This window comes from Pararge aegeria, chromosome 5, assembly GCF_905163445.1.
Source record: "Pararge aegeria chromosome 5, ilParAegt1.1, whole genome shotgun sequence".
NCBI classification, from domain to species: Eukaryota; Metazoa; Arthropoda; class Insecta; order Lepidoptera; family Nymphalidae; genus Pararge; species Pararge aegeria.
The window spans coordinates 1973977-2001909 of NC_053184.1; the positions used below are offsets into that span (position 1 = coordinate 1973977).

Here is a 27933-nt window from a genome sequence, read left to right on the forward strand (position 1 = left end):
AAAATGACAGCAGTCGGATGATTTAAATTTTGCATGTGATGTTAAGACTGTATCTGATCTCTTTCAGTAAAAACTATAGCAGCGGTTTACTCAAAAACTATTAGGTTTTCGATTTCACAGAAAAGTCGCAGAGACAGTGCATAATGTACCTCTAAAGCCTGTGTAGTATTATTTCGGATTTCATTGACACGTTGTATGAAGTATTTTTTACGTATCGAGTTCGGCAATGACACCAAACGAGCGTTTCCGTGGGTAATATTTTTTTGATGTTATACTTCTTGGCGCGTTAGGGAAAAATGATGAGAGTAAATTTTTACGATGCGCGCGCACACCGTCACAAAAAACCGACACCATGAAGTTAGCTATAGTCAACATTTTAGTTTTTCTAAAAAAGGTTTGACAGTTGACTTTCAATAATTCAAACAATCCCTTTTTTTATTGTTAGTGTAGTTTTTTTTACAAACGTAGAATTAGGCGAAAGATAAAATTTTGGAAAAGATTTTTATCTTGATACGCCAAAGAAGTATAACTTCTAACGCCTTTTTTTAATATAAATTACAATTTATGTCCACAAAACTTTTAATTTCTGCAAAAATAAGATATTTCTTTATCATCATGTCTATTGGGGGATTGTAATAAAAAGATAAATTACGGAAAAATAATTTATTACATACCATTAAGTGCTTACGTACAACTAGTGATATGTTTCAGTGGAACATACTTTTAGGATTTCATTTACAAATTACATTTATCTATCGTAATATTTTAACTATATTTTAGAGAAATCTATCTTATGGCTGCCCGTACACAGACAACATTCTTGGCAATATGAAGGATGTTTAACGTGTGTGCGGGCAGCCTTGAGGCACATTACAAAATTGGATGGTGTTATGCAAGCTAAATCCAATCCAAAATTTATTTCATAACGTACTGTTTATTTTTCTATAACGTACATAAAACAAAAAAGCGAACTCTATTTGTATTTACTATCAAATTGAGTTGGCTCAACTTTAAGTTATCATTTCGATTAGTTATAGGCTTATCAACGCTTTGTCAATTATATTACGAATATTTAATTCACTCAATACAATTCATTTAAATATTAAATAGAAGCAAACGATACTTTGCGGAATTCCATGATATATTATGATAATCAAGCTTAATTTGTTATACCTCGCGAAAAGGAGAATCTGTATGGTGTAATTTAATGCAATGAATAATTGTTAAATAACATACCCTGAGGATGCTCCAGTTTCAGAGCGAAGGAGCGGAAGAAGCCGAAGACCGGTTTGGTGTGGAGATTAAAAGTTAAATAAATTATAAATTTTATACCACACAGATTTTCATGCTTTACGCGGAGTATAGCAAATTAACTTAATTTTAATAATCAATTTATTTTAATTATACAAAATGTATCAAGATTGAAAATGACTTCAGTAGACCGTTTATGAACATTACAAAAACAGATCTGGAATCTTATTCTCTATGGAATTACAATCTTAACTCTGCACGAAATTTAATTTGTGACATGCCATATCCTTATACGAGAATTGTTTATTGTTTATTAATTGCTTCGTGTACATAAGAGACATGACGCCCCACCGGGGCATTGCAATAAAATTTGTCAAAATAATATTTATTACTTTACTGAATTTAATTTATTATATCCAAATTAAATTTTTATTATTGCAATTGATTTAAATATTAAAATAAGTCAACTTAGTACTAAACAAAAAACAAAATATTATAATTTGTCAACTTAAAACAAGAATAAATTCGATTTACAATTATTATAGAATTAGGATTTAATGTCACACTATTATTAATAATTGATAATTAATAATGAAGATATATATTAATATAAATAGATAGATAGATAGATATATTAATTGTTTCTTTTATATGGCAAATTGCGGTAAAGAGAGAGAAACGATTTAAATGCCATAGACAATCACGGCCCAGCCAGATCAGTCTTGCAGAAGCTAGCATAACTTACTAATAGTTAATTTTTAGGTATGCTATCACCATCCAATATCTATCGCTATAATTACTGGCAATAACTTAAGACTAGACTCTGTTCGCAATAAAGGAGTGTTTTCACAAAACGTTATATATTAAACAATATTTTCTTCATAATATTTTATTTATTTCGCATTAAAGTTTTAATACAAATCCGATTTTACTTCGCAATACAAAATGAAGGGTTTATACAACGTGTAAATGAAAACCGAAATAATACTTCGCAGTCTTTAGATTTACATTATGTACCGTCTCTGAGACTTATCTGTGAAACCGAAAACCTAATAGTTTTGGAGTAAACAACTGCCATAGTTTTTACTGAAACGAATCAGATACAGCCCTAACATCGCATGCAAAATTAAAATCATGTGACTCCTGTCACTTTATTAGGTAGGTACTATGCAAGCGTCGATCTTTTATCTTCAATAGGGTTGTCATAAATACACTTAAATTTTTTTGAATTGGTTTGTATCGAAAAATAAATATGTTTCATATAATTTAATATTTTTACTGGGTGAAGGGATCACCCAGTATGAAATAAACTTATGCATCCTTCAATATTATTTCGTAATTCAGTTACACGTTGTATATCGGTTACTAAATTTTTTTTAATAGCGACGTCCTCGGCAATACAATGAGGGTCGAAAACCGGAAAAAAAATTGCACAGCTCGATATTACAGTTTGTGAAAATGCTCCTCAGTTTGCAACAACAGTGTTTACACATTTACCACCAAAGAAAAAACAATAAAAAACACAAGAAAGAAAGAAAAGGTAATAAAGGCGGCTTTATCACCTGGCTTACAAGCCAACCTACTATATAGTGATTTCAACCTATGGACGTCCACCACTCGAGGTTCAGGGGAATTTATTTATAATGGTCCTTTATGCTGTCAGCGCGTCTATTGCTACCTCGTTCGTTCACAACTCGTTCAGCAATGTCTTTTTCACTGATTCATCTACAGATTTCATGTCTGATTTGGAAGTATATAGAAGTACTCTGAGCAAATGGCTTTATAGCTTTATTCATCGCCCGCAAGGGACCCTGGGCTTTCTAATACGGGCTACATAATTTTGGGTCTGTGAGTAACAAGACACGTGAGCACGAATTAAAAGACGCGTAATCTCGTCCAAATCAATCTGCTTTATACTCCATGTAACATATAATAAAAGCGGCTTAAACTCTATAAATTTAAGCCCACTCTATAAATAAAAAATAAATGTTTTATACAAAAATATATTTATACACTTCGAAGCCTCATAAGTATATTATCAAGCTTCTACAGCGGCATCGTTACAAAATAAGGTGCTTTTAAACATTTTTTAAACAATTCTATAATTTATTGTTGCTGGGAAAGAATCTCTTTCACGTTTCGTTTATTTGAGTTTTGCATACTATTTACAACTCTATTTGAACAAGGTTATTGAACTATACGTTAAAAATTGCTCGACCATGCTCTCGCAATATGACTATCGGTTGGCGCTGGCCGTAAATAAGAAAAACACTTTTGCTATTATATTTTTTTGCTGAAATTGACTGGTTTTTGCGGAATTTATCTTAGTCTGCAAAGTAAAACCTACTAATCATATAAACACTATTTTACAACATAAAACAATTTTTTCTGACTTCAGGCAGCGTTATAATTTTTCAGTGTTCAGTTTTTTTTTTGTTAGCGGTGATAGCCTACTGTTTAGAGCTTCGACCTCCGACCGACCACTCCAGAGCTTCCAGAGCTATGTGCGTTTTTAATTTAGGCTTATCACTTGCTTTATAGCCATTATATCACTCGGTTTAACGGTGTAGGAAAATAACGCTCTTAGAACGTTGAAGAGAGAGAGTGTGAAGTTAGCCCCATCTAATGAGATGGGGCTAACTTCACACAATGGTGGGAGGAGACCCGTCTCCTGTGGGCCGGTAATGGGTTCATATGATGATGATGACGACATATTTTTTCACGTCTGGAAGCTAGTTGTGGCACATAGTATTGAAGCTAGATATATACAAAAAAAAATACTTTTTTGTTGGTACTGAAGTCGATTTTTCTGTTGAAAAATAATCTTTTCGCATAAGGTCTGCTTGGAGGCTTTGGCCGTGGCTAGTTACCACCCTACCGACAAAGACGTGCCGCTAAGCGATTTAGTGTACCGGTGCGATGTCGTGTAGAAACCTAGTAGGGGTATGACTACCATTTGACAGTAGATTGGCGCAGTTTGCAGCGACCCTGCTTTCTGAATCCAAGACCGTGGGTTCCCACAACTGGAAAATGTTTGTGTGATGAGCATGAATGTTTTTCAGTGTCTGGGTGTTTATATGTATATTATAAGTATTCATGTATTATATTCATAAAAATATTCAACAGCTATCTTAGTTCCCATAACACAAGCTACGCTTACTTTGGGGCTAGATGGCGATGTGTGTATTATCGTAGTATATTTATTTATTTATTTATACTCTCAAAACAGGTTAGCCTGCTAACATCTGAGACTGCATCACCATTTACCACCAGGTGAAATTGCAATCAAGGGCTAACTTGTAGTGAAATAAAAAAAAATAAAAAAATTGGAAAGATGCAGAATAGCATAGCGTTCTATCCCAGGGAAAAAACTTTAGGATTGAGCTGGTTTTAATATAATTATTAATTCTATGGATAGTCCTCAACGGGGCCCGTTATACGCTTGGCGACGTTGTCCCACTTGGCCATCATCTCCGCGTCTACATTGTCTATGAGCCACTCCTGCGTGTTGGTGTCTGTGCACGGGTTGATGAACAGATTGCGCGTCGAGGGGTCCCAGTCCAGACAGTTGTCGTTCGCGCTGTGTTTGAGGCGTTGAGTGTCCTACAAAATGGTTAAAATCACATAAATCATTTTTATTTTATTTATGTGTAATTAAACATGTAACCAATTCTACGTCACGGGGCAAAAGGGGCGAGGCGACGGAATTATAAGACACGTGTGAAGAACAAAGTTGTATTTAGAATTCACTTAGAATTACTCGACAGTCTAGAACAGTGTTCCTGGATAAAGTCCCACGCAGTGGAAGCAAAAGCTGGAAGCACGTCCTGTAGGCTCCACTATAGTCGTAAAAAAGTGATAGGCCCGTTTTGACATTTGTCATCGCGACGTAACTAGTTATGGAACCATAAGACTCTGTACTCGATACTCACCATAAATCAATTCAAGTTTGTATCAGTACCTACTTGATTGATATGATTATGTATTGTAAAGCGTTCGTTCGTTCAAAGTATTCCTTTAACTTCACAACCAATTCGCGTGATTATACGTCCCCTTTTCAACATGTTGTAACAGAGTTCGTACTATATAACAACAAACACAAAAATCGAGTCAAATCACTATGTTTAAATCAATATCCAAAGTAGAAGAGCAAAAGTTAACGTAATACTTAGTAAACAGTATATATCAAATTTAAACGAGCGCACGGTCAACTTTACAAGATGGGGAACCAAAAACTGCGCAGTGCGCGCGGGGACGCTTCAGTCATGTGCCGCTTGGTAAGATACATCAACTCATACTCATTATTTCGAACCCAGTGTCGTCAATTCAAAATTTTATTTGCGGCTTTGAGAACCAAGCGCGGCGGCTTTCGATATTCAATAAAAAAATGGTTACAACTCTAGAATAAAAAAAAAGGACTGAGAACGTAACTGTTTTCGAAACGTTTCGCAACAATTATAAATTGCATTCTACTATACAGTAAGCGCAAAAAGAATACTCGCGATATATTCTTTCATGATATTATTTGACGTCCCAAAAAAATTTACGTATTTTTTAAAACACTGTATGTAATTGATTTTTATTTTATTTTTTCATTCAGTTTTGTTCCAAGTTACATTCTATGGTCATGCACAAATGTCAAAACGGGCCTATTACATTTTTAAGACTATAGCAAGGTTCCTAACTACAGCGTCCGGCAAGTGTCCCCGAGTGGAAAGCGTTTACTAAAGCACTGCCGGCAGGTACGGCTAGTGATTGGCCTTCTTGTACTAGTAGGAAAAAATCTCTTTAGCGCGATTTACATTTCACGCAACTACAACTAACGCCATCTAGTGTTAGCGGATCAATTTGCGTTTTATTGTAATGTTACAAACATAAATAAAATAAAAATAAAAAAGGCAAACTCTCTATATGAGAGATGCCTTAGAGTCCAGCAGTGAACTGTGTTATGACTGCACTTTTAGAAGTTAAACTTTTTAAGTTACTCACCGGGTGATACCTCCACAGTTGGTTACCACCGCCGAGATGGCAGCCGTATAGCAACACCGGGCTCTTTGGTGAAGAATCCGGTAGATCCCAGCACATGTTTCTATTCTTACACCTGTGCGAGTGAGAATATAAAAAAACGGTGTTCGCACTTTCGAGTGCTACGTGCTTTATCATTTAAAGTTATAAAAAAAGGTTGGATGTGAATCGTTGCTATAAACAGGCTTGCTCTTCTAATCTAATTATTTTGAATGACAATGTGAGATGGTGAGAGCAAAAAGAGCACCCGGCTCGGTTTGTTGTGTTCTTCCTTCTTAAACCACGGCGCGTTTGGAACCCTCGTAGCTTTAGTTATAAGTTTAAGCATACGGTTATCACACCATCATCTCACTACCATGTATACATTTTTACGCGCTTTTGTATGTTTGTATTACTTGAAGATCAAAATAAAATGGACCTTATTCATATTGAATTCAAGCTGAAATTTGCCTACAGTTCACCAGCTTGGGCTTTTGTGCATAAAGTTTGTAGGATAAAAATCAGATGTACGAGATTTGCGACTGCGAGTTCAGCCAGCGGGGCATCAAAAATGACAACGAGATAACGAAAATCCTACTAATATTATATATGCGATGCGTAATTGTGGATGGATGTTTGTTACACTTTCACGCAAAAACCATTAAACCAATTTGACTGAAATTTGCAATGGAGATAGAAAATATCCTGGATTAACACATAGGCTACTTTTCATTCTGGAAATATGTACGTAGGATTTATGAGAAACCAAAGAAACGCGTACGAAACCGCGTGCAACATCTGGTAATTAATATTAATTTCGGAGTTTGGAAAATATCGTTTTTCATCCCCATGCCTCGTAGTTAATCCGAAGAGCCGGTGCCAATCATTATTACTTACATGACGACGATAATAATTAAAGCCCATCAATCCGCATTGGAGCAGCATGGTGGGCCTGTGCTCTTGAACTATCTCGATAATGTACTATAGTTACCAGTGAAGTGATCAGTATTAAAATTTTCCGAATACTCATTTTCAACTACCAATGTCCAGCTTTACCAATGAACCGGCAGTACCTTATAGTATTTTATATTTGACGAACCAGCATTTAACTTTAGCGGACCGTCAGGAAAGATAATCATTGTTTGTGCGTGGTGGCACACTCGTTTACACCAACAATCCGTTAAAGCAGTTAACGAGCCGTTAAAGTAACAAACATTGGTTGATGAAATCAGCCCTAGTATTATTATTAATTCGACGTTTCAATTAATTATTACTTACTAAAGAAAATAAGTTTGCAGAATAGCATAATTAGATTATCTATTAACAAATCTTCTGGAAGAACATAACTGATATTGAAACCCAAAGCATACAGTATAACCCGTTTTTATGGTAGTTTCACCAGAAATGTATTCGTTATTTAGTCTTGCACTACATTTTTTGGTGAAATGGGCCCTAATCGAGAGACTAGGGCCCATTATACTTTGACGGATAACGGCTCCTCGATTGCGAGCGAGTAACTCTTGTAATAAGGCTATAGAAATGGTACAAAATATAAAGGTGGGTGCGATGCGTACTTGATGTCTTTGTGCCAGGACAGCGTGAATTCCTGCTCGCCGGCCGCAGCACTGGTGCAATGTTTGATCTGCAACTTGTCCATCTGCTGTCCGTGGTGTGCGTCCACGCAGTACTGCGGGTGCGTCGCGGGCCTTATCTACGGACACAACTCCAAACTTCAATCCCTACTTCTTGAGAATAAACGCATACTCATTTATTACGAGCGGTGATAGCCCCCGGTGGTTCGGACTTAGTTAGAATCCCACGCACCTATTTCATTTAGTATTAACTTTTCTAAGTTACGTGCGTTTTAACCAATTAAATAAAAAAATATATGTATTATAGATATTATAACTCAGTAAAGTTAGAGGTGCGTGAAATTCTAACTCGGCGCCCTAAAGTGAAGCTGATGTCCTAACCACCGGGCTATCACCGCTTGTAATAAATATGAAGAATATTGTTTTTTTTTTAATTTAAATTGCTAAAATTGCACACACATCGCCCTCTAGCCCCAAAGTAAGCGTAGCTTTTTTAATGGGTACTAAGACGACTGATGAATAATTTTATGAATAATATAAATATGTAACTACTTATAACATACACATAATCACCCAGACACTTGGACACGGGGATCGAATCCTGTCCCCCGGTAATTGAAGCCGAAGCCTTATCACCAATTCACAAGTTTAGTTATTTATTAAACTTTCTTTAGTTGTTCATAGTGACCTCGTTGCTAAGAGCCGTGACCAACTATGCCGGCTTCACTTTTCAAGGCTCGCCAGGCGGTAGGATCAATGCACTGCAACTGACTGGCTGAATGAGGGTTCTGTACGTTCTTAAATCTGTGGTGGTAGTTTATTTACCGCATTATATGAAGCCTGTAAAATTGACTTATGTTATGTAATAGATAAATAAATAAATGCTCACCTGACCCGATGCAAACGGGTTCGATTCAACAGGCGGATACTTGGCCGTCAGATCGAATGCTACCTGAAAAGTTTACAATAAATCCATATAAATAACAGACCCCCAAATATATATAATATATATATACCAGAAATGCTTATAAACTTTTTCTTTCCTACCTCAACCGTAGGATCGAGAGCAGTTTCAATAGTGTTCTAACGGTTTTAGCTGACAGACAGGATAATGTGTTCAAAGCGATTTCCCAGCAAGCGCAATTTGGGAATCTATAATTTTTTAATTTTCTCTGGTAACGTGGGGAGCTTTGGTCGGACCTAACCACCCTACCGACAAAGCGTGCCGCTAAGCGATTTCGTGTTCCGCTACGATGTGCAAAACCGATTAGGGGTACGACTATACTCCCTAACAGGTTAGCCCGCTACCATCTTAGACATCATCACTTACCACCAGGTGCGATTGCAGTTGCTAACATGTAGTGGAATAATAAAAATCTGTGTCAGCTTTAGTATGCTACTGCATTAATTAAATTAGCTAACATATATTTTAAGTTTACTGTATAAACACACTATACACACAGTAGCGAGCATAGAGGGTATGCACAGGGTAAGCAGATTATATATAATGAAGAAAATCTCCAGTACGAGTTATAAAAAACTTAAGGATAGGCTTTGTAAGAGTTATGAAAAGCTAAGTATTTGTAACTCGTACTGGAGATTGTGTTCATTTTATATCCTCTCCATACCCTGTGCATACCCTCTATGCACGCCACTGTTAATACAGACCACTACTCAATCGTTTTATTTTTTTTCATTTTATCTCATCTGTGCTATGGAAGAGTGAGGCCTCCTGACACAGGTATTTTAATGCTTACTAGGAGTAGGTCTCCACAACACGTATCATTTACAGTGTAAGAAACGAAACATACGATTTTTATTTCTTATTTTTTTATTTCACTGTGAATTAGTTTAGTTAACACATGGATCTTTGTAGTCTTAAATAGAAATAGAAGACACAATAAAAATTCAAAAAAAAAACTAAATTCATTTATTTCAAATACGCCTACTTTATAAGCACTTTTGAAACGTCAAGTATGTCTGTATGTAGTGACTCTAATACCGGCCGGCAATAAACTCAGCAGTCTCTCTTTTCCAACATCAACAATTTACATTTTACATTTTAACATTCATTTTTCTATCTTGTGAGAGATGAAAGCATAGCCGGATGCTTCCAAGCAACCTTGTCATTGAGAAATTAATCAATTGTATAGTAGCCTCGCTGCAATAAATGTTTTTTTACATATTCTTTAAACTACATACTTGAAATACATACATTTTGAATTTGATTAAAATTTAACGTATTCTCACCTGCGTCATAAACCATCGGAATGGTTTGCACTGAAGTTTTTTCCGTAGCGCCTTCTGCTCGGAAATGTCTCCGGGGTCTATCCGCAGGTAGTGCGACCTTCTCTTGTACAGGAACGAAGCGTATTCGTCCATCCACACTTCCGCCACTCTTCTGTAGTTCTGAATGAGAAGTTTTAGTGTTAGTAAAGCTTATTGTGACAGAGCTCGTCCGGGGAAGTATTACCGCCTTGTTTATTTCTGCTGCTAAGCAATTTGCGATGCTGTGTTCCGGTCTGAAGGGCGTGGTTGCTGGTGTAAATACAGCAGGGCTAGGGCAGGCAGGAGACAAAAAATATATCCCCCTGTTATATCCCTTTGTTATATCCCCTGACAAGGGATATAATCCACCTGCCAAAGCTAGGGAACATGGAATAATAATAATAAATACATTACGACAATACACACATCGCCATCCAGTCCCAAAGTAAGCGCAGCTTCTGTTATGGGTACTAAGATAACTGATGAATATTTTTAATTTTAATATTCTTATAATATATAGATATAGATTAGCAACCAGACACTGAAAAACATTCGTGTTCCTCACACAAATAGTGCCCAGTTGTGGGAATGGAACCCACGGACTTGGACTCAGAAAGCAGGGTCGCTGCCCACTACGCCAATCGGCCGTCGTAATTTATACGTTGTATAGACGGATCGTTTACACAATCACACGCCTATACACTCGAAAGGGTCACGCAGATGTATTCAGTATATCGGGGCACACACACATTTTCTATCAAAGTTAGTAGTAGTTGCATAAAAATAATAATTTCGCCACTGGATGCTATTTTGGCTCATAGTGTTCAAGCTAAATTTATACTAAAATTTATGTAGGTACTTTTTAGTTGTTATAACAGTCGAAGTCCGAGTTCCGAAGTCGGTTTCTAAAATTCTTCTCTAGAATAGTCGTAATAGTCTGCGTGACCCTTTCGAGTGTATAGGCGTGTGATTGTGTGATGGACATGAATGGTGTTTATATGTAATCGTATATAATAAGTATTTAAGTATATTATTCATAAAAATATTCATCAGTAATCTAAGTACCCATAACACAAGCTACGCTTACTTAGAAGCGATGTGTGAATTGTCATAGTATATTTATTTATTTATTAAATAAAAACCGAAATAATCATTCACAGGCTTTAGAGGTACATTTTTTACTGTCTCTGAGACTTATCTATGAAACCGAAACGCTAGGCATTCAATTTAGGCGTTGCCTAACTTTATTGAAAACGTGCATTAGTGTTAACTTACTATTTGTGAACTTGCTATCTTACATACACTATTTCATGTCTAAGGATGGCGTATTTTATAATGCACTAGCTGTTGCCCGCGACTTCGTCTGCGTTTGATTATGTTTTTTTATGTGGCATTAAATTTAGTTGTAGATCTAAAAAACTTTTAAGTATTCATTATCGCTAAGCCTTTAATGAGGTTTGCTGCTGTCCGCTGAGGAGTTCTGTCCTCTATCTCCAATCACAGTTTGGGCAAAATTAAACACATATTTTAAACTCTATAGTACAAAAATAATTATTTAAATCGGTTATAATTTGTCGGAGTTATGGTGTAAAATAGTCAAACACTCGTCCCCTCGACCAACCAAAGGAACCGAGCATAATGTCGAGATAAAAAGTATCCTATATTACTTCTAAAACTTCCAAGAATATGTGTACAAAGTTTCATGAGGATCGGTTAAGTAGTTTTTGCGTGAAAGCGTAACAAACAAACTTACATTTACATTTATAATATTAGTAAGGATTACGTTATGATGTAACTTAATTTTGATTAATAGAGGAAAAAAATAACTCAGCCTCTTAAGAGAGATATGATGATGATAGTAAATGAATAACACTCACCCGTCCCACGAAGTCTCCGTGCCCAGGGTTGGGAAAGGGCGCGAACTTGCGGTAGATATGACCCACGCGGGAGCACGGCGCGTCGACCATGCGACCGCCGCATTGCCAGATCTGTGGGGGCGGGCGGATATCATCAATCTACCAAGCTTCCCCGGCCTTTTTTTAAAATAGGTTATTGATATATATATATATATATACTAGCAAAACCCGGCAAAATTCGTACCGCGCATCATTTTTATTTTTTGATTAATGTTATTATTTTAATACTTATTATCCTATTCCAGTCTAAGAGGAATCCAAAACATCAAATATCATAAACATTGGTCCAGCCGTTCTTGAGTTATAAATGGTGTAACTGACTTTTTATGTCAACTCACACGGGAACGCTGTCGAACGGGATAAACAGTATCCCATGTCCGTCTCCTGGCTCTAAGCTACCCACCCACCAATTTTCAGCCATATCGGTACAGCCGTTCTTGGGTTATAAATAGTGTAACTAACACGACTTTCTTTTTTATATATATATAGAAGATATATATAAGGCTATCGGGCCGAACCGATAGCCTACCTGACGATTAATGCAAAACCATCGACAGAAAGCACAGCAACAATTCCCAAATGTAAGGAACACGTCCTGCAACGTAACGCCATTGTGTCCGTCAACATTAGTCGACCGTCGGACCGGAACACAGCAATAGCATAAGTGGCAGTGGGTAAGCATGGTGGTTTTACTTCTTAGGACGAGGTCTGACACCAAAAGTATTCGAGAAATACTAAACTTTCCAAAAATGGACTTTCTACCTTCATACGAGACGTACTAAACTTGCATAAAAGACATTTGCGACCTGTATACGAGACGTACTAAACTTGTATAAAAGAACTTGCGACCTTTATACGAGACGTACTAAACTTGCATAAAAGACACTTGCGACCTTCATACAAGATGTACTAAACTTGAATAAAAGACACTTGTGACCTGTATACAAGACGTACTAAACTTGCATAAAAGACACTTGCGACCTTCATACAAAATGTACTAAACTTGATTAAAAGACACTTGTGACCTGTATACAAGACGTACTAAACTTGCATAAAAGACACTTCCGACCTTTATACGAGACGCACTAAACTTGCATAAAAGACACTTGCGACCTTCATACAAAATGTACTAAACTTGAATAAAATACACTTGTGACCTGTATACGAGACGTACTAAACTTGCATATAAGACACTTGCGACCTTCATACAAGATGTACTAAACTTGAATAAAAGACTCTTGTGACCTGTATACAAGACGTACTAAACTTGCATAAAAGACACTTGCGACCTTCATACAAGATGTACTAAACATGCATAAAAAACACTTGCGACCTTCATACAAAATGTACTAAATTTGCATAAAAAACACTTTTGACCTGTATACAAGATGTACTAAACATGCATAAAAGACACTTGCGACCTTCATACAAGATGTACTAAACTTGAATAAAAGACACTTGTGACCTGTATACGAGACGTACTAAACTTGCATAAAAGACACTTGCGACCTTCATACAAGATATACTAAACATGTATAAAAGACACTTGCGAGCTTTATACGAGACGTACTAAACTTGCATAAAATACACTTGCGACCTTCATACAAGATGTACTAAACTTGAATAAAAGACACTTGTGACCTTCATACAAGATGTACTAAACTTGCATAAAAGACACTTGCGACCTTCATACAAGACGTACTAAACTTGCATAAAAGACACTTGCGACCTTTATACGAGACGTACTTAACTTGCATAAAAACACTTGCGACCTTCATACAAAATGTACTAAATTTGCATAAAAAACACTTGCGACCTTTATACGAGACGTACTAAACTTGCATAAAAGACAATTGCGACCTTCATACAAGATGTACTAAACTTGAATAAAAGACACTTGTGACCTTCATACAAGATATACTAAACATGTATAAAAGACACTTGCGAGCTTTATACGAGACGTACTAAACTTGCATAAAAGACACTTGCGACCTTCATACAAGATGTACTAAACTTGAATAAAAGACACTTGTGACCTTCATACAAGATGTACTAAACTTGCATAAAAGACACTTGCGACCTTCATACAAGACGTACTAAACTTGCATAAAAGACACTTGCGACCTTTATACGAGACGTACTAAACTTGCATAAAAAACACTTGCGACCTTCATACAAAATGTACTAAATTTGCATAAAAAACACTTGCGACCTTTATACGAGACGTACTAAACTTGCATAAAAGACAATTGCGACCTTCATACAAGATGTACTAAACTTGAATAAAAGACACTTGTGACCTTCATACAAGATGTACTAAACTTGAATAAAAGACACTTGCGACCTGTATACGAGACGTACTAAACTTGAATAAAAGACACTTGTGACCTGTATACGAGACGTACTAAACTTGCATAAAAGGCACTGGCGACCTGCATACGAGATGTACTAAACATGTATAAAAGACACTAGCGACCTTTATACGAGACGTACTAAACTTGCATAAAAGACACTTGCGACCTTCATACAAGATGTACTAAACTTGAATAAAATACACTTGTGACCTTCATACAAGATGTACTAAACTTGAATAAAAGACACTTGTGACCTGTATACGAGACGTACTAAACTTCGATAAAAGACACTTGCGACCTTCATACAAAATGTACTAAACATGTATAAAAGACACTTGCGACCTTTATACGAGACGTACTAAACTTGCATAAAAGACACTTGCGACCTTCATACAAGATGTACTAAACTTGAATAAAAGACACTTGTGACCTTCATACAAGATGTACTAAACATGCATAAAAGACACTTGCGACCTTCATACAAGATGTACTTAACTTGAATAAAAGACACTTGCGGCCTTCATACAAGATGTACTAAACATGTATAAAAGACACTTGCGACCTTTATACGAGACGTACTAAACTTGCATAAAAGACACTTGCGACCTTCATACAAGATGTACTAATCTTGAATAAAAGACACTTGTGACCTGTATACGAGACGTACTAAACTTGGATAAAAGACACTTGCGACCTTTATACGAGACGTACTAAACTTGCATAAAAGACACTTGCGACCTTCATACAAGATGTACTAAACTTGAATAAAAGACACTTGTGACCTTCATACAAGATGTACTAAACATGCATAAAAGACACTTGCGACCTTCATACAAGATGTACTAAACTTGAATAAAAGACACTTGCGGCCTTCATACAAGATGTACTAAACATGTATAAAAGACACTTGTGACCTGTATACGAGACGTACTAAACTTGGATAAAAGACACTTGCGACCTTTATACGAGACGTACTAAACTTGCATAAAAGACACTTGCGACCTTCATACAAGATGTACTAAACTTGAATAAAAGACACTTGTGACCTTCATACAAGATGTACTAAACATGCATAAAAGACACTTGCGACCTTCATACAAGATGTACTAAACTTGAATAAAAGACACTTGTGACCTTCATACAAGATGTACTAAACATGCATAAAAGACACTTGCGACCTTTTTACGAGAAACTTGCATAAAGGACTAAACAAGCATTAAAAGATACTTGCAACCTGTATACGAGGCGTACTTAACTTGCATAAAAAACACTAGAAGAGAGAAGCAGGTGGACAGCTCGCTCACAGTCCGGGTTGCCGTGCCTTTATGAACTTGTTTCGCTTTTCTTAGATGTGAAAACCTGAACCGAGTATTCGTTTCGGCGACAATGAAGCAGAGTAAAATTCGGTACTCGGCAAAACATGTACTCGGTACATTTACAGTTTTCACCATTATACTTTTTGTAAACCTATTACTTTCACAAATGCTTTAGCAATAAGACCGCCTTTGCAACACAGCTGTATTGTATTTTCTCGTTTTTTTTGTAACATGAACTGTTACCACGTGTGTGAAATTAAGTTTTGTCATAAAAAATACAAACCTTAAAACTAAGCTCGTATTGTTCCCCGCCCCATATGTCTAGCCCCGGGTCGTACCCGCCAAGCTCCCAGAAGTATACTCGCGAAATGGCGAACAATCCGCCCGCCATCACAGGGCTCCTGTTACACACAAAAAACAGTGTTATAGCCCGCGCAGTTAAAAAATGTATGTATAAATGGCAGCCTACATCGTGCTATCTCACTCGTCAAATACTTCGTATTCGCGAAAGACCTATCGTGACATCGAACATGTTTTATAACTCAAATTCAATTTCTTTGTTCATGTAGGCCTATAACAGGCACTTATGAAGCGTACATACACCTCATACATATGATTGTAAGGGGATGGTGATAACTTCGTTTGCCAACTTAAACCCAAAGCTACGAGGGTTCCAAACGCACCCTGGTCTAAGAGCCGACAGCAAACTTAGCCGGGTAAATTTTTTTTTATCACCATCTCTTTTCTTAAATTTAGAAATGTTTTTATGAACGTACATTAAATTTTCAAATGTGTACTGACTATACACTGTCATTATTTTAAAATCCTTATAATTATCTCTCAATGACTCTCTCGCACCCATTTTGTAGATCGAACGAACAGCCCTCTACTGCAGCACGAAAATAGTGCTAATATCAGCAGCATTACCCCAAAGTAAATAATGTATAACATAAGTCAATTATGTAAGTAAATAAAACAATTAAGTAAATAGTGCACGTAAGTAAATGAAGCTAGTTAGTAAATAATGCATAATATAAGTAATTAAGCCTGTTAGTAAATATTGTGAGTAACTAAATTATACAGGATGTTTGGTGCATCGTGTGCCAAATCGAATCTGATGATTGGAGGGGTCTTTGGCTATCTCTTCAGCCCTCGTAAAAAAATCTTGCTCAAACGGTTTTTTTTATACTGATTTTAAATTGTTTTTTTAAAAATTGTAAAAATTCTACATTTAAATTTTAATAAAAAATAAAGTTGTTAAGTATTAATTAATTTTCTTTTTAATCTTTAATTTGTAACGTTTTACGCTTCTTTTGAAACTAGAATTACACGCCAGCAACATCTAGTTTTTGTTTTACAGCCCCGCAAAGTTTTTTTTACGTAAAAAAATAAGCTTGAACGTCAACTTTCGGTTTTAATAAAAAAAAAACTAAAAGTGATCATGTTCTTCCAATTTTTTTAAAACATCTCTGGACTGTCCCCTTTCTAATGGTGTGCAATATGCCATGAAAAGTAATTAGTAACATCACTAATTTTCAAATTTTCTAAACTTGGTCGCAATTTTCTAATATTCAACAGGTGAAAGAAAAACAAGGGTTTGCGTAAATAACACTCACAATTCACAAGGCAGATGACATTTTCTGTCTCTTTCATAAAGTTATACGCCCGTTGTTCGTTTAAACAGGCAAAAATAGTTTTTTCACTCTAGTGAAGCGAAATCTATCTTCTATTCCTTTCTTGCATAGGGGAACTGCTCAAGGGGAATTAAAAAGATTTTTGGTTGTTGCAGGTCTTGAGGGTGGCGACTTTGACAGACGAATGCACTTTTGTCGGTTTTTGTTACACACAGATGTGGATAATCCTGATTTTTTAAAAAGAATACTGTGGACTGACGAATCCAAATTTACCAGAGAAGGGATTCTTAACTTGCACAATTTACACCATTGGGCACCGAAACGGCAAAACCCACATGCCAAAAGACAGCAATCTTTTCAAAGACGGTTTAGTGTGAACGTTTGGGCAGGAGTGATTGGGAATCAGGTAATTGGACCGCACTACCTGCCTGATAACTTAAATGGCGATAATTATTTAGAGTTCCTGCAAAATGATCTGCCGGAATTATTGGCCGAGGTGCCCGTGTTTAATGAAGATGTGCCCATAGTATTTCAAAATGACGGCTGTCCCGCGCATTGGCGTTTAACTGTGAGGGAATACCTCGATAATGTGTTCCCCAATTCGTGGATTGGGCGCGATGGGCCTATTGCATGGCCTCCACGTTCCCCAGACTTAACTCCGTTAGATTTTTATGTCTGGGGACGTGCCAAAGAGCTAGTATACGCCACAGAAGTCCCAACGAGGGAGGTACTAATACAACGCATAGAAGCGGCCTTCGGTACAATTAAGAACGAAATACGGCTTCGGACTACAACTGTAACAATACGTCAAAGATGTCGGGCCTGCATTCGAAACAGGGGTGAACAATTTGAGCAGAATTTGTAAAAATTATGAAATAAATGTTTCAAATGCAATGTATTATTTTTATTTCAAGTAAAACCTACGAAATTTAAAAATTTTACCTGCTTGTGAGTTTTATTTACGCAAACCCTTGTTTTTCTTTCACCTGTTGAATATTAGAAAATTGCGACCAAGTTTAGAAAATTTGAAAATTAGTGATGTTACTAATTACTTTTCATGGCATATTGCACACCATTAGAAAGGGGACAGTCCAGAGATGTTTTAAAAAAATTGGAAGAACATGATCACTTTTAGTTTTTTTTTTATTAAAACCGAAAGTTGACGTTCAAGCTTATTTTTTTACGTAAAAAAAACTTTGCGGGGCTGTAAAACAAAAACTAGATGTTGCTGGCGTGTAATTCTAGTTTCAAAAGAAGCGTAAAACGTTACAAATTAAAGATTAAAAAGAAAATTAATTAATACTTAACAACTTTATTTTTTATTAAAATTTAAATGTAGAATTTTTACAATTTTTAAAAAAACAATTTAAAATCAGTATAAAAAAAACCGTTTGAGCAAGATTTTTTTACGAGGGCTGAAGAGATAGCCAAAGACCCCTCCAATCATCAGATTCGATTTGGCACACGATGCACCAAACATCCGGTATAAGTGAATAATTAAAAAATGAACTAAATAAAAAAAATAAAAAACTTACATTAAATATTAATATGCAATATAAAAAATAACAAAAGTTACAAATTAAAATTTCTGCGTCCAGTTAGCCCTTCGTGGAGTTTAATATACAACTTGTATATTGGAGAGTCGTATCGATCTATTAGTGCTTCCAGAATGCCGTTACTGTTAATAATATTTGTAGTAAATACTTTACGTACGTAAATAAAACGCGTAGGTAAATAGCGTGCTTAAGTATATTATTTACTTACCTATATTATTCTTCGTTTACTAAATCACATCCCAGTTTTATCACAACATGTAGGTACTTAATAGGAATCATTAAATACCGACCAACCATATGGAGTCGCATTGCGGGTCTATGCTCTAAAATAGGCTGAAAATGATGTTTATAACGGTGGCTACGCGTGCGTATATAATAAAGACCTGCTCTTAACAGATCCCTGAAATTAACACATTTACGAGAATGCATCAAACATCTTATTTGTTCATTCAGAAGTTAACACATAAGAAAAGTTATACAATAGAACACCTGATCTGTCTATTCCTTAGGTCTCTACCAGTAAAGATATAAACACTGTACGTTAGTCCCCAACGTTTTCCCGAGAAACAGGTTATATCCCTTATTTCCCCTTTCTTGTCAAAGTATATTTATAGTTTCTCTTTTTAAAATTATATTTAAGCATAATATGAAATTTTATATGAAATTAAAGTTGGCAAAAAGTAACGTAGTATTTACATCCTCTTTTGGAAAAAGTTCATGAAAGTTTGACATCCTGTCTTCAAACTATTCGCATCTCTCTTCAGGTTGAAGAAGACGTTATAGTCCAGTCAGTCAAGACAATTAATTCATTATAATTCCAAAAGTTTTCAAATTTTGATGTAAGGTCGGGAATGGTATTAAAACAAACTATAAAATTTTGCAACCTGTTCTGCGGTCCGGAACATTGTAAAAAATGCAATAAATGATAATTTGCTCAGTTCTTGAGACCAAAATTCCAAAAGTTCTGCAAAGATGGAGTGGTGTTAAATATATTATTTTACAACACGTGTCAAATTTGCAACCAATTTAAGTGTACGGAACATTTTTTGTTATAGGTATATTTTTCCGATATATGTGTCAAGTTTGCAGATCTTTTGGAACGTTTTCATTTAGTTTAATAAAAAAAACATTAATTTTCAATAACAAAAAATGTTCCGTACACTTAAGATTGGTTGCAAATTTAATACGTGATATGAAATATTATATCGAAAACTTCCCCAAGTTTGCAGAACTTTGCGAATTTTTTTCACGACCATACAGCAAAAATTAATTTAATTGCAATTTTAACAATGTTCCGGATTGCGGACAAGGTTGCAAAACGAGATTTATTGTCGTCCCAATGTACCATTCACTTGACCGAAGTTTGAAAACTTTTGGAATTGTAATTAAATTTTCGATTTCGAAACTAAACCTTACTTCCTTAAATGACGCTTACTGGGATAAGAAAATTATAAACGTAAGTTATATGTGTAGGTAAATAATAAACGTAACGAAACAAAACGCGTAATTAAATAACGTAAGTAAATAATTTACTTACATTATTTACTAAGCGCGTTTTACTTACGTATGTTATTTATTAACTGGCTTAATTATTCACATTATACATGTACACTAACTAGCTTTATTTACTTAATTGCTTTAATTACTCACATATATACCTTATGATATACATCATTTACTTACTAGCTTTATTTACTAAATTACATTATATATACTCTAAGAATATTGAAGTGAGAAAGTAAATAAAACGTTAAGTAAATAAAGTACACGAGCGAATCAACCAGTATCTTTCAAAATTATATCCCACTCTTATGTATCACCTATCAATATTAGGTAAAGTCTTATCACACTCCGGTCAGTAGTTAGAGTGAAAAAGTAATAACAAACATCCATCCATTCATCTTTGTGAACTTTCGCATTCATTGAGGGATAAATTTAAAGATTTTAAAATAATGACAGTGTATAGTCAGTACATATTTCAAAATTTAATGTACGTTTATAAAAACATTTCTTAATTTAAGAAAAAATGTAAGAATAAACTTACAGTGCAATATACTAGGTTACATAAAATTCATAATTCGTTTAAAGGAAATTGCATACAATTCTATAATAAACTACCAATTGACATCTTGTAGATGTCTCTTAAAAAGTTCAAAGTTTGTATTAAACGTAAGCTTATAGAAAAGTCCTATTATGGTATAAAGGACCAAATGTAATCGATAAAAAAGCTAGGGTGTAAATTATTGCTCTAACCAGGTTGCTCTTCTAATAATTTAAAATGTCATTGTGAGATGGTGATAACAAAAAAAAAAACACCCGGCTAAGTTTGTTGTGGGCTTCTTCTTAGACTAGAACGCGTTTGGAACCCTCGTAGCTTTAGTTTTAAGTTTACGAATGTGGTTATCGCCATCATCTCACAACCGTGTAATTCTTATGTACGCATCAAAAGTGCCACCTGTGGGCCTACTTTAATAAAGATATTTTTGACTTTGACTTTGACTTATATTATCAGGATTGATACTTGATGATAAGCGTTGATTATTTGGTTGACTTGAAAATTGAATTTTAGGCCAACATAATATTTGTGATTTTTATGTTACTACGCTTTTACTATGTTTCAAGGGCTCTGACAGACAGACGGACGTATAAAATTTAACTCTAAAACCTCGCCTCGTTCGGTAAGTTATTAATTATACTTAACTAACGAGAAACGTGCGTATTTACTATTAACATTTGAAAGGCGTTAGGTGTTAATAAATAAAATAAAAAATAAAATAAAAATAGTTTATTTGGGTAAATAAAATTACTTTAAACACTAATGGCTGGAGCCTTCTTTTAAGGGTTAATAAATCTGTCACCACAGAATCTTCAGGAGTATAGCAAATTAAGGTCAATTTTCAACGTTTATCATGGATTTCCGCAAAGTTATCCGTGCCGTGGCTAGTTACCACCTTGCCGACAAAGACGTGCCGCTAAGGGATTAAACGTTCCCGGGGTGTTATCGAAAACAATAAGGGTATGGTTTAAGTGTAACTGCCTAACAGGTTAGCCCGCTACCATTTTAGACGGCCATCATCTCTTACCACCAGGTTAGATTGCAATCAAGGGCTAACTTGTAAAAGAATAAAAAAAATGAGACCAATTTTTTTTTGTTAATGTTTATTTTGACGATTATCAATTGTTAAACTCCTTGTTGAGTGAAGTCTACCAAGACGGCCATTTGTTTTTTTGTGACGCTTGAGAAATTAAAAAAAAAATCAGCTGGCCTAGTAATTTATGATGACCTCGTTATCAATACATGTTAGTAGGACGGGACTCTTTGATCAACCATACATTTTGTAGGACAAATATTTTTTCGAATAATTTAAATTATTCTCTAGAGATTTAACAAAAAAAAACCCCAGTAATAAATTTTTGAGAATCATCAAATTGACATATTTTATCATTGCTCCCCCTGTTAGCTACCACAAACGAAAGTTTCATACAGGGATTTGTTGGGCCTCTGATCAAAAATAAACTACTCACGGAAAATTAGCTTGATGGATCCTGGACTTAAATATAATAAATAAATATACTACGACAATACACATTGCCATCTAGCCCCAAAGTAAGCGTAGCTTGTGTTATGGGTACTAAGATGACTGATGAATATTTTTATGAATAATATACATAATTACTTATAATATAAAGATAAACACCCAGACACTGAAAAATATTCATGTTCATCACACAAATATTTTCCAGTTGTGGGAATCGAACCCACGGCCTTGGACTCAGAAAGCAGGGTCGCTGCCCATTGCGCCAGTCGGCTGTCTAAAATATATAATATTTATGTATATATAGGTATATGCAAATGTATATGTATATTCATATACACCACCTTCCTGTCTTCTTGAGCTGTGTTTTACGTCTGGAAGAGATCGCGATAAGTCCGCAAAATTGTATACTTTGCGTTAAATTTTTATTTACATTTTCTCTGTATGTTTATGTGGTGTACAATAACTGTGTGCTCATTCGTTCATTCATTCATACTTACTCGAAAGGCTCTGGCATGTTCGCCTCGTCTTTAGGCAATATGGGCAGTCTCTTATAAAAGAACTCCCAATCGAAGGCGCCGCGGGCCCCCTCATCTTGGGCCCGATACTCGAAAGTGTCGTAGGCTATCACATCTATGAAGGGACACACCACTGTGCGGTAGTTCAGGGCTATAGGTTCTGTAATAAATGAGACCATTTATTTAAAATTCATTAATTCTTTATTCGTTTAGGCCTATCACAGGCACTTATGAAGAGTTCAAAATTCAAAATTCATTTATTTCAAGTAGGCCTAATATAAGAACTTTTGAAACGTCAAGTCTGTCTGTTTGTAGTGATTCTACCACCGGTTCGGAAGGCAGATTCTACCGAGAAGAAGCCGGCAAGAAACTCAGCAGTTGCTCTTTTCCAACATCAACAATTTACATTTTGCATTTTAACATTCATTTTTCTATCTTGTGAGAGCTGAAAGCGGAGTCGGATGCTTCCAAACAACCTTGTCATTAAAAAAATCATCAATTGTATAGTAACCTCGCTGTAATAAATGTGCTTTAACAAATTCTTTAAACTTGTGCATTGGCAGGTCCAAAATCACCTTAGGAATCATATTATAAAAGCGTATACTCAATCCCACAAATGACCTCTGTACCTTACGCAGACGATATGCAGATGACACTTATTTATGACCATTTCTTGACCATTTCTCATACATCATTTCATACATCATTCAACTTTAAAAACTTTAAAGAAACAATTCCGACAATTCCGATATACGACGAGGTGACGACCTCTCTGGCGCAACGGTGAGCGCCGTGAATTTAAGCAGGCGGTTTCGGGTTCGATTCCCGGCATGGACGAATTGGGAACTTATTATTTCTGAATTTTCACTGGTCTGGTTTGAGGCTTTGGCCGTGGCTAGTTACCACCCTACCGATAAAGAAGTGCCGCTAAGCGATTTAGTGTTCCGGTGCGCTGTCGCGTAGAAACCTATTAGGGATATGACTACCATACTCCCTAACAGCCCTTGACTGCAATCTCACACCAGGTGAGATTGCAGTCAAGGGCTAACTTGTAGATGAATAAAAAAAAAACAATCACGAACGCAGTACTTCCCCGGACGAGCTCCGTCACGAGTTACTAAAACTTCTACTTCTGAAATTTAAATAGATATCGAATGTATAACAATACATACACAGACCTAGCAGTGGCGGTAACCAATTGACATTGGCCTCCGTGTGCGAGTCCAGGAATATCAAGACGTCTGCCGTAGCTTGTTTGGCACCGGCCAACCGAGCCGTTATCAGACCACTCCTGCTTTTTAGTCGGATCACTTTGACCTTTGGTAAATGCTTCGCTAGGTAATCATCCAGCTTCTGTTTGAGGAATGCTGAAAACAAATTTTATCTATTTATTTAATTACTAGCTGTTGCCCGCGACTTCGTCTGCGTTTGATTTTGTTTTTAGATGTGGCGTTCAATTTAGTTGTAGTTTTAAAAAAAATTAAGTATTCAGTATCGCTAAGCTAAGGGGTTTGCTGCTGTCCGCTGAGGAGTTCTGTCCTCTATCTCCAACCACATTCAGATCTGTACAAAGTTTGGACAAAATTAACCAAATATTATAACCTCTATAGTACAAAAATAATTATTTAAATCGGTTATAAATTGTCGGAGTTATGGTGTAAAATCGTCAAACACTTTCATGCCCTCTCCCAAAGGAACCGAGCTTAATGTCGGGATAAAAAGTATCCTATATTACTGCTGACGCTTCCAAGAATATGTGTACAAAGTTTCATGCGGATAGGTTACGATTGATTAGGTACGTTATCTCTCTGTAAAAATATTAAACCAAAAAAAGCATATTAATTTTTACATACAAACTAATTCAAAACATTCTAACTGTTTACTTATGACAACCCTAATGAAGATAAAAGACCGACACGAGCATAGTACTGGAGTCAAATGATTTTAATTTTGCATGTGATGTTAGGGCTGTATCTGTTTTCTTGTAAAAAACTATGGCAGTGGTTTACTCAAAAACGATTAGGTTTTCGGTTTCACAGATAAGTCTCAAAGACAGAACATAATGTACCTCCAAAGCCAGTAGAGTATTACTCCGGTTTTCATTTACACATTGTATATTTACCGTGTCTACTCTAAACTGTATATGAGAGAAAAGGCCTGGGCCCTGAAGATTGATACAAGAAGACTGATGATGGTTGCAAAATTTCATGAAAATTATAAAAAAATACCTGAATGAATGAATGAACATACTTTTATTGCCACAAAAAGTACATAAAGCAGAAAAAAATTATTGATGATAAGATGAAGACGATTATAAACAGAACATGAAAACAACTTTATTCTTACAAATCTATAGCAATCAACATTTAGGTATGATTAAAATCTGAAACAGTTTGATTACTTAATACTTATCTTTAACATGAAATCTTAAAAGGTAAGATATAAAATGTAGTAACATTCACTTACGTTTAGTACTAGCATCGTCCACTAAAAATACTTCTTTGATCAAAAATTGGGGTGATCTATTAAGCACACTGTACGCAGTCCTTAATAAGGTACTCCAATGTTCATTATGGAACGGTACCACTACACTGACTGTCGGTAATGACTCTATGTACAACCTTTTATGGCATCCAAGATGACGGATGTCTGGTAGAGAACGGTTCAGTGGGATCTTGTCACTCAATGCTCCGTTGAAACCGTTCACTGAATACAACTCTTTTTCGATTTCAGCATCTTTTGATTGTAAGTGGGCTGGATGGCCTTGTTCACCGATACCTTGAACAAATTAAATGTTAAAGTACTAATTCATGTTGTTACTTTGTTCTGTTCATCATCCCTAGTATTGATATTAAAAGCTAACTAATGCTTGCGATTATAGTGGTGATAGCTCAGTGCTTAGGACTTTGGTTTCATTTTTGGTGGGCTGAGTTTGAATCCCAGCATGCACGAGGGGATAATGTAGATCCAGATGGAAAAAGTTGTAACAAAGTTATAAATAAATAAAACTTACCCACTCTTTGTCTTTCATATTCTATTTGTTGAAAATTGTGCCAGTCTATTTTCTGAAATAATAGAAAATATATGATATAAGCATAATACATCTATTCTTGAAACCCAAGACATTAAATTAAGAGATTAAATTAATCATTTCATACATATATATGGAGAGATAAGAGTCTTAGTCGGATTATCTTTATGTATGATAAAAAATTAAATTACTACTAATATTTAGACAGCTCCAACGGCTCTGACAGTGATGAAAGGGTCCTATTACACCCCCACTTACGGTAGTTGCTTTGCTAAATACTATACCTTTCCATTTAAGTGTTTTTTTTTAAACAAAAAGGTTTTTGATTACTTACCTTTAAGCTGGAGGGTACAAAATGGTCACTGTACAATATCCTATTAAGGGATGAGCGCACAGGTCTGGCAACATCAGTTAAAGACTTCACATCTGCCACTGTTCTGATTGCATACAGCAATATAACGATGAGTGTAAATATCACTATATTACGTAGCCTTAGTAGTCTTATGACAAAACGCCTCATCACTGATACCATTCTGTAAGTAAATAGCAATTCTTAAATCTATTTTTGATAATGACACTAAAAAATATTTTCCATAAAGTGTAACACACTATGATCCTAATCTTACATGTTACTGAGTATTACTATAACTTTTCAAGAGTACAGAATTATACCTATGAAATGAAATTGATGGCCGATAGGTGCAGTGTGCAAAGACTCTGCTTTCTGTGTTTGAGCCAGTGGGATGATTCCCACAACTGGAAAATGTTTGCGCGATGAACATGAATGATTTTCAGTGTCTGGGTGTTTATATGTATATTATTCAATAAAAAAAATTATTCATACACAAGCTACACTTACTTTGGGGCTAGATGGCGTTGTGTGTATTGTTGTGGGATATTTATTAAAAAAAAAAGAAAAATCCTGAGGATGTACTTGGTAAATACAGGAACACTGAATAAATTTAAGAGCATACTGGACAAATATCAGAAAAACTAATATTACATGAATTGATTTAGATGTTCCAACCGAGGCTGCTTAGACTATTATGAATAACAATCTTACTACTATTATAAATATTTGGTAATCAACCCCGCCAGAATGACATGCAGATCTGGATGTAAATTAATGACACAGAAATAGACTTTAGTCTGAAATAGCACATCAGCTAGGTACTCTTTATCTCAGGAAAGCTAGCAGTTCCCTGGTAGTACTGGAAGGCTTTAATGGATTGACCAATTGGAATTCTTTATATTTTACAATCTAATGATTATGGTCTATGGTATGTTATGTACCTTTTCCTTAAATAAATCTAGGCCAATTTTTGATTTTCTGTTTTAAAGATTAAAGGCCACCACCGTGAATCTTAGTAAACTGGTTTAAATGTATACAACACTAATAATACTAATAAATGATAATTGATAAGAATAACAATGCTTTGACTGTTTAACGTTATTATATGTATATCCGACCAACAGTGCAAGCTTACTATCGAAGTGTAGATAACAAATTTAGTCAAAGGTCCTAAAATTATTTTTACAGGATAGCTAATTATTTATTGCGATAAGATAGTAGAAAACATACCGGTTATAACTTCATTACGGTATTAATTATAGATAGGGACTTCAAAAAACGCTTTATAGGATTGAGATTACAAATGCATGGTTAATTTATAAAATAAACTAATCATAGCTATCGTTTTTAATTAAGCAAAATCACAAACAAGTTTTTGTAAATAAAAGAGGCATACCTTTAAATTATAAGCAAAACGACTTTTTAATACATTTGGTAACTGAGAAGCAAGTACCGCATGACTTTTAAATATGCTTCATAATTAATAACAAGTTTTCAAAACACTACAAACAGTCACCACTTTAAATATTTCTTCTCAACAATTACAAAATTCATTGACCTTTCAGATGTCAGTTGTCTCTTGTGAGTAGAGACTTGTCAGTTGTC

The 27933-nt window shown here is 35.3% G+C and overlaps 1 protein-coding gene across 1 annotated transcript; it reads right to left on the bottom strand.

Moving 5' to 3' along the window:
- Positions 1–4531: 4531 nt before the first annotated feature.
- LOC120624127 (N-acetylgalactosaminyltransferase 6-like) lies at positions 4532–27901 on the bottom strand. Its single transcript, XM_039890485.1, has 13 exons — positions 27725–27901; positions 26311–26509; positions 25959–26010; positions 25412–25723; positions 24124–24312; positions 22928–23105; positions 15985–16102; positions 11993–12103; positions 10098–10256; positions 8737–8799; positions 7830–7966; positions 6241–6352; positions 4532–4854 (listed from the first exon to the last, which is right to left on the bottom strand). Exons 2-13 carry the CDS (start codon positions 26506–26508, stop codon positions 4660–4662), a joined length of 1824 nt encoding a protein of 607 aa, XP_039746419.1. The 5' UTR covers position 26509; positions 27725–27901; the 3' UTR covers positions 4532–4659.
- Positions 27902–27933: the final 32 nt, after the last annotated feature.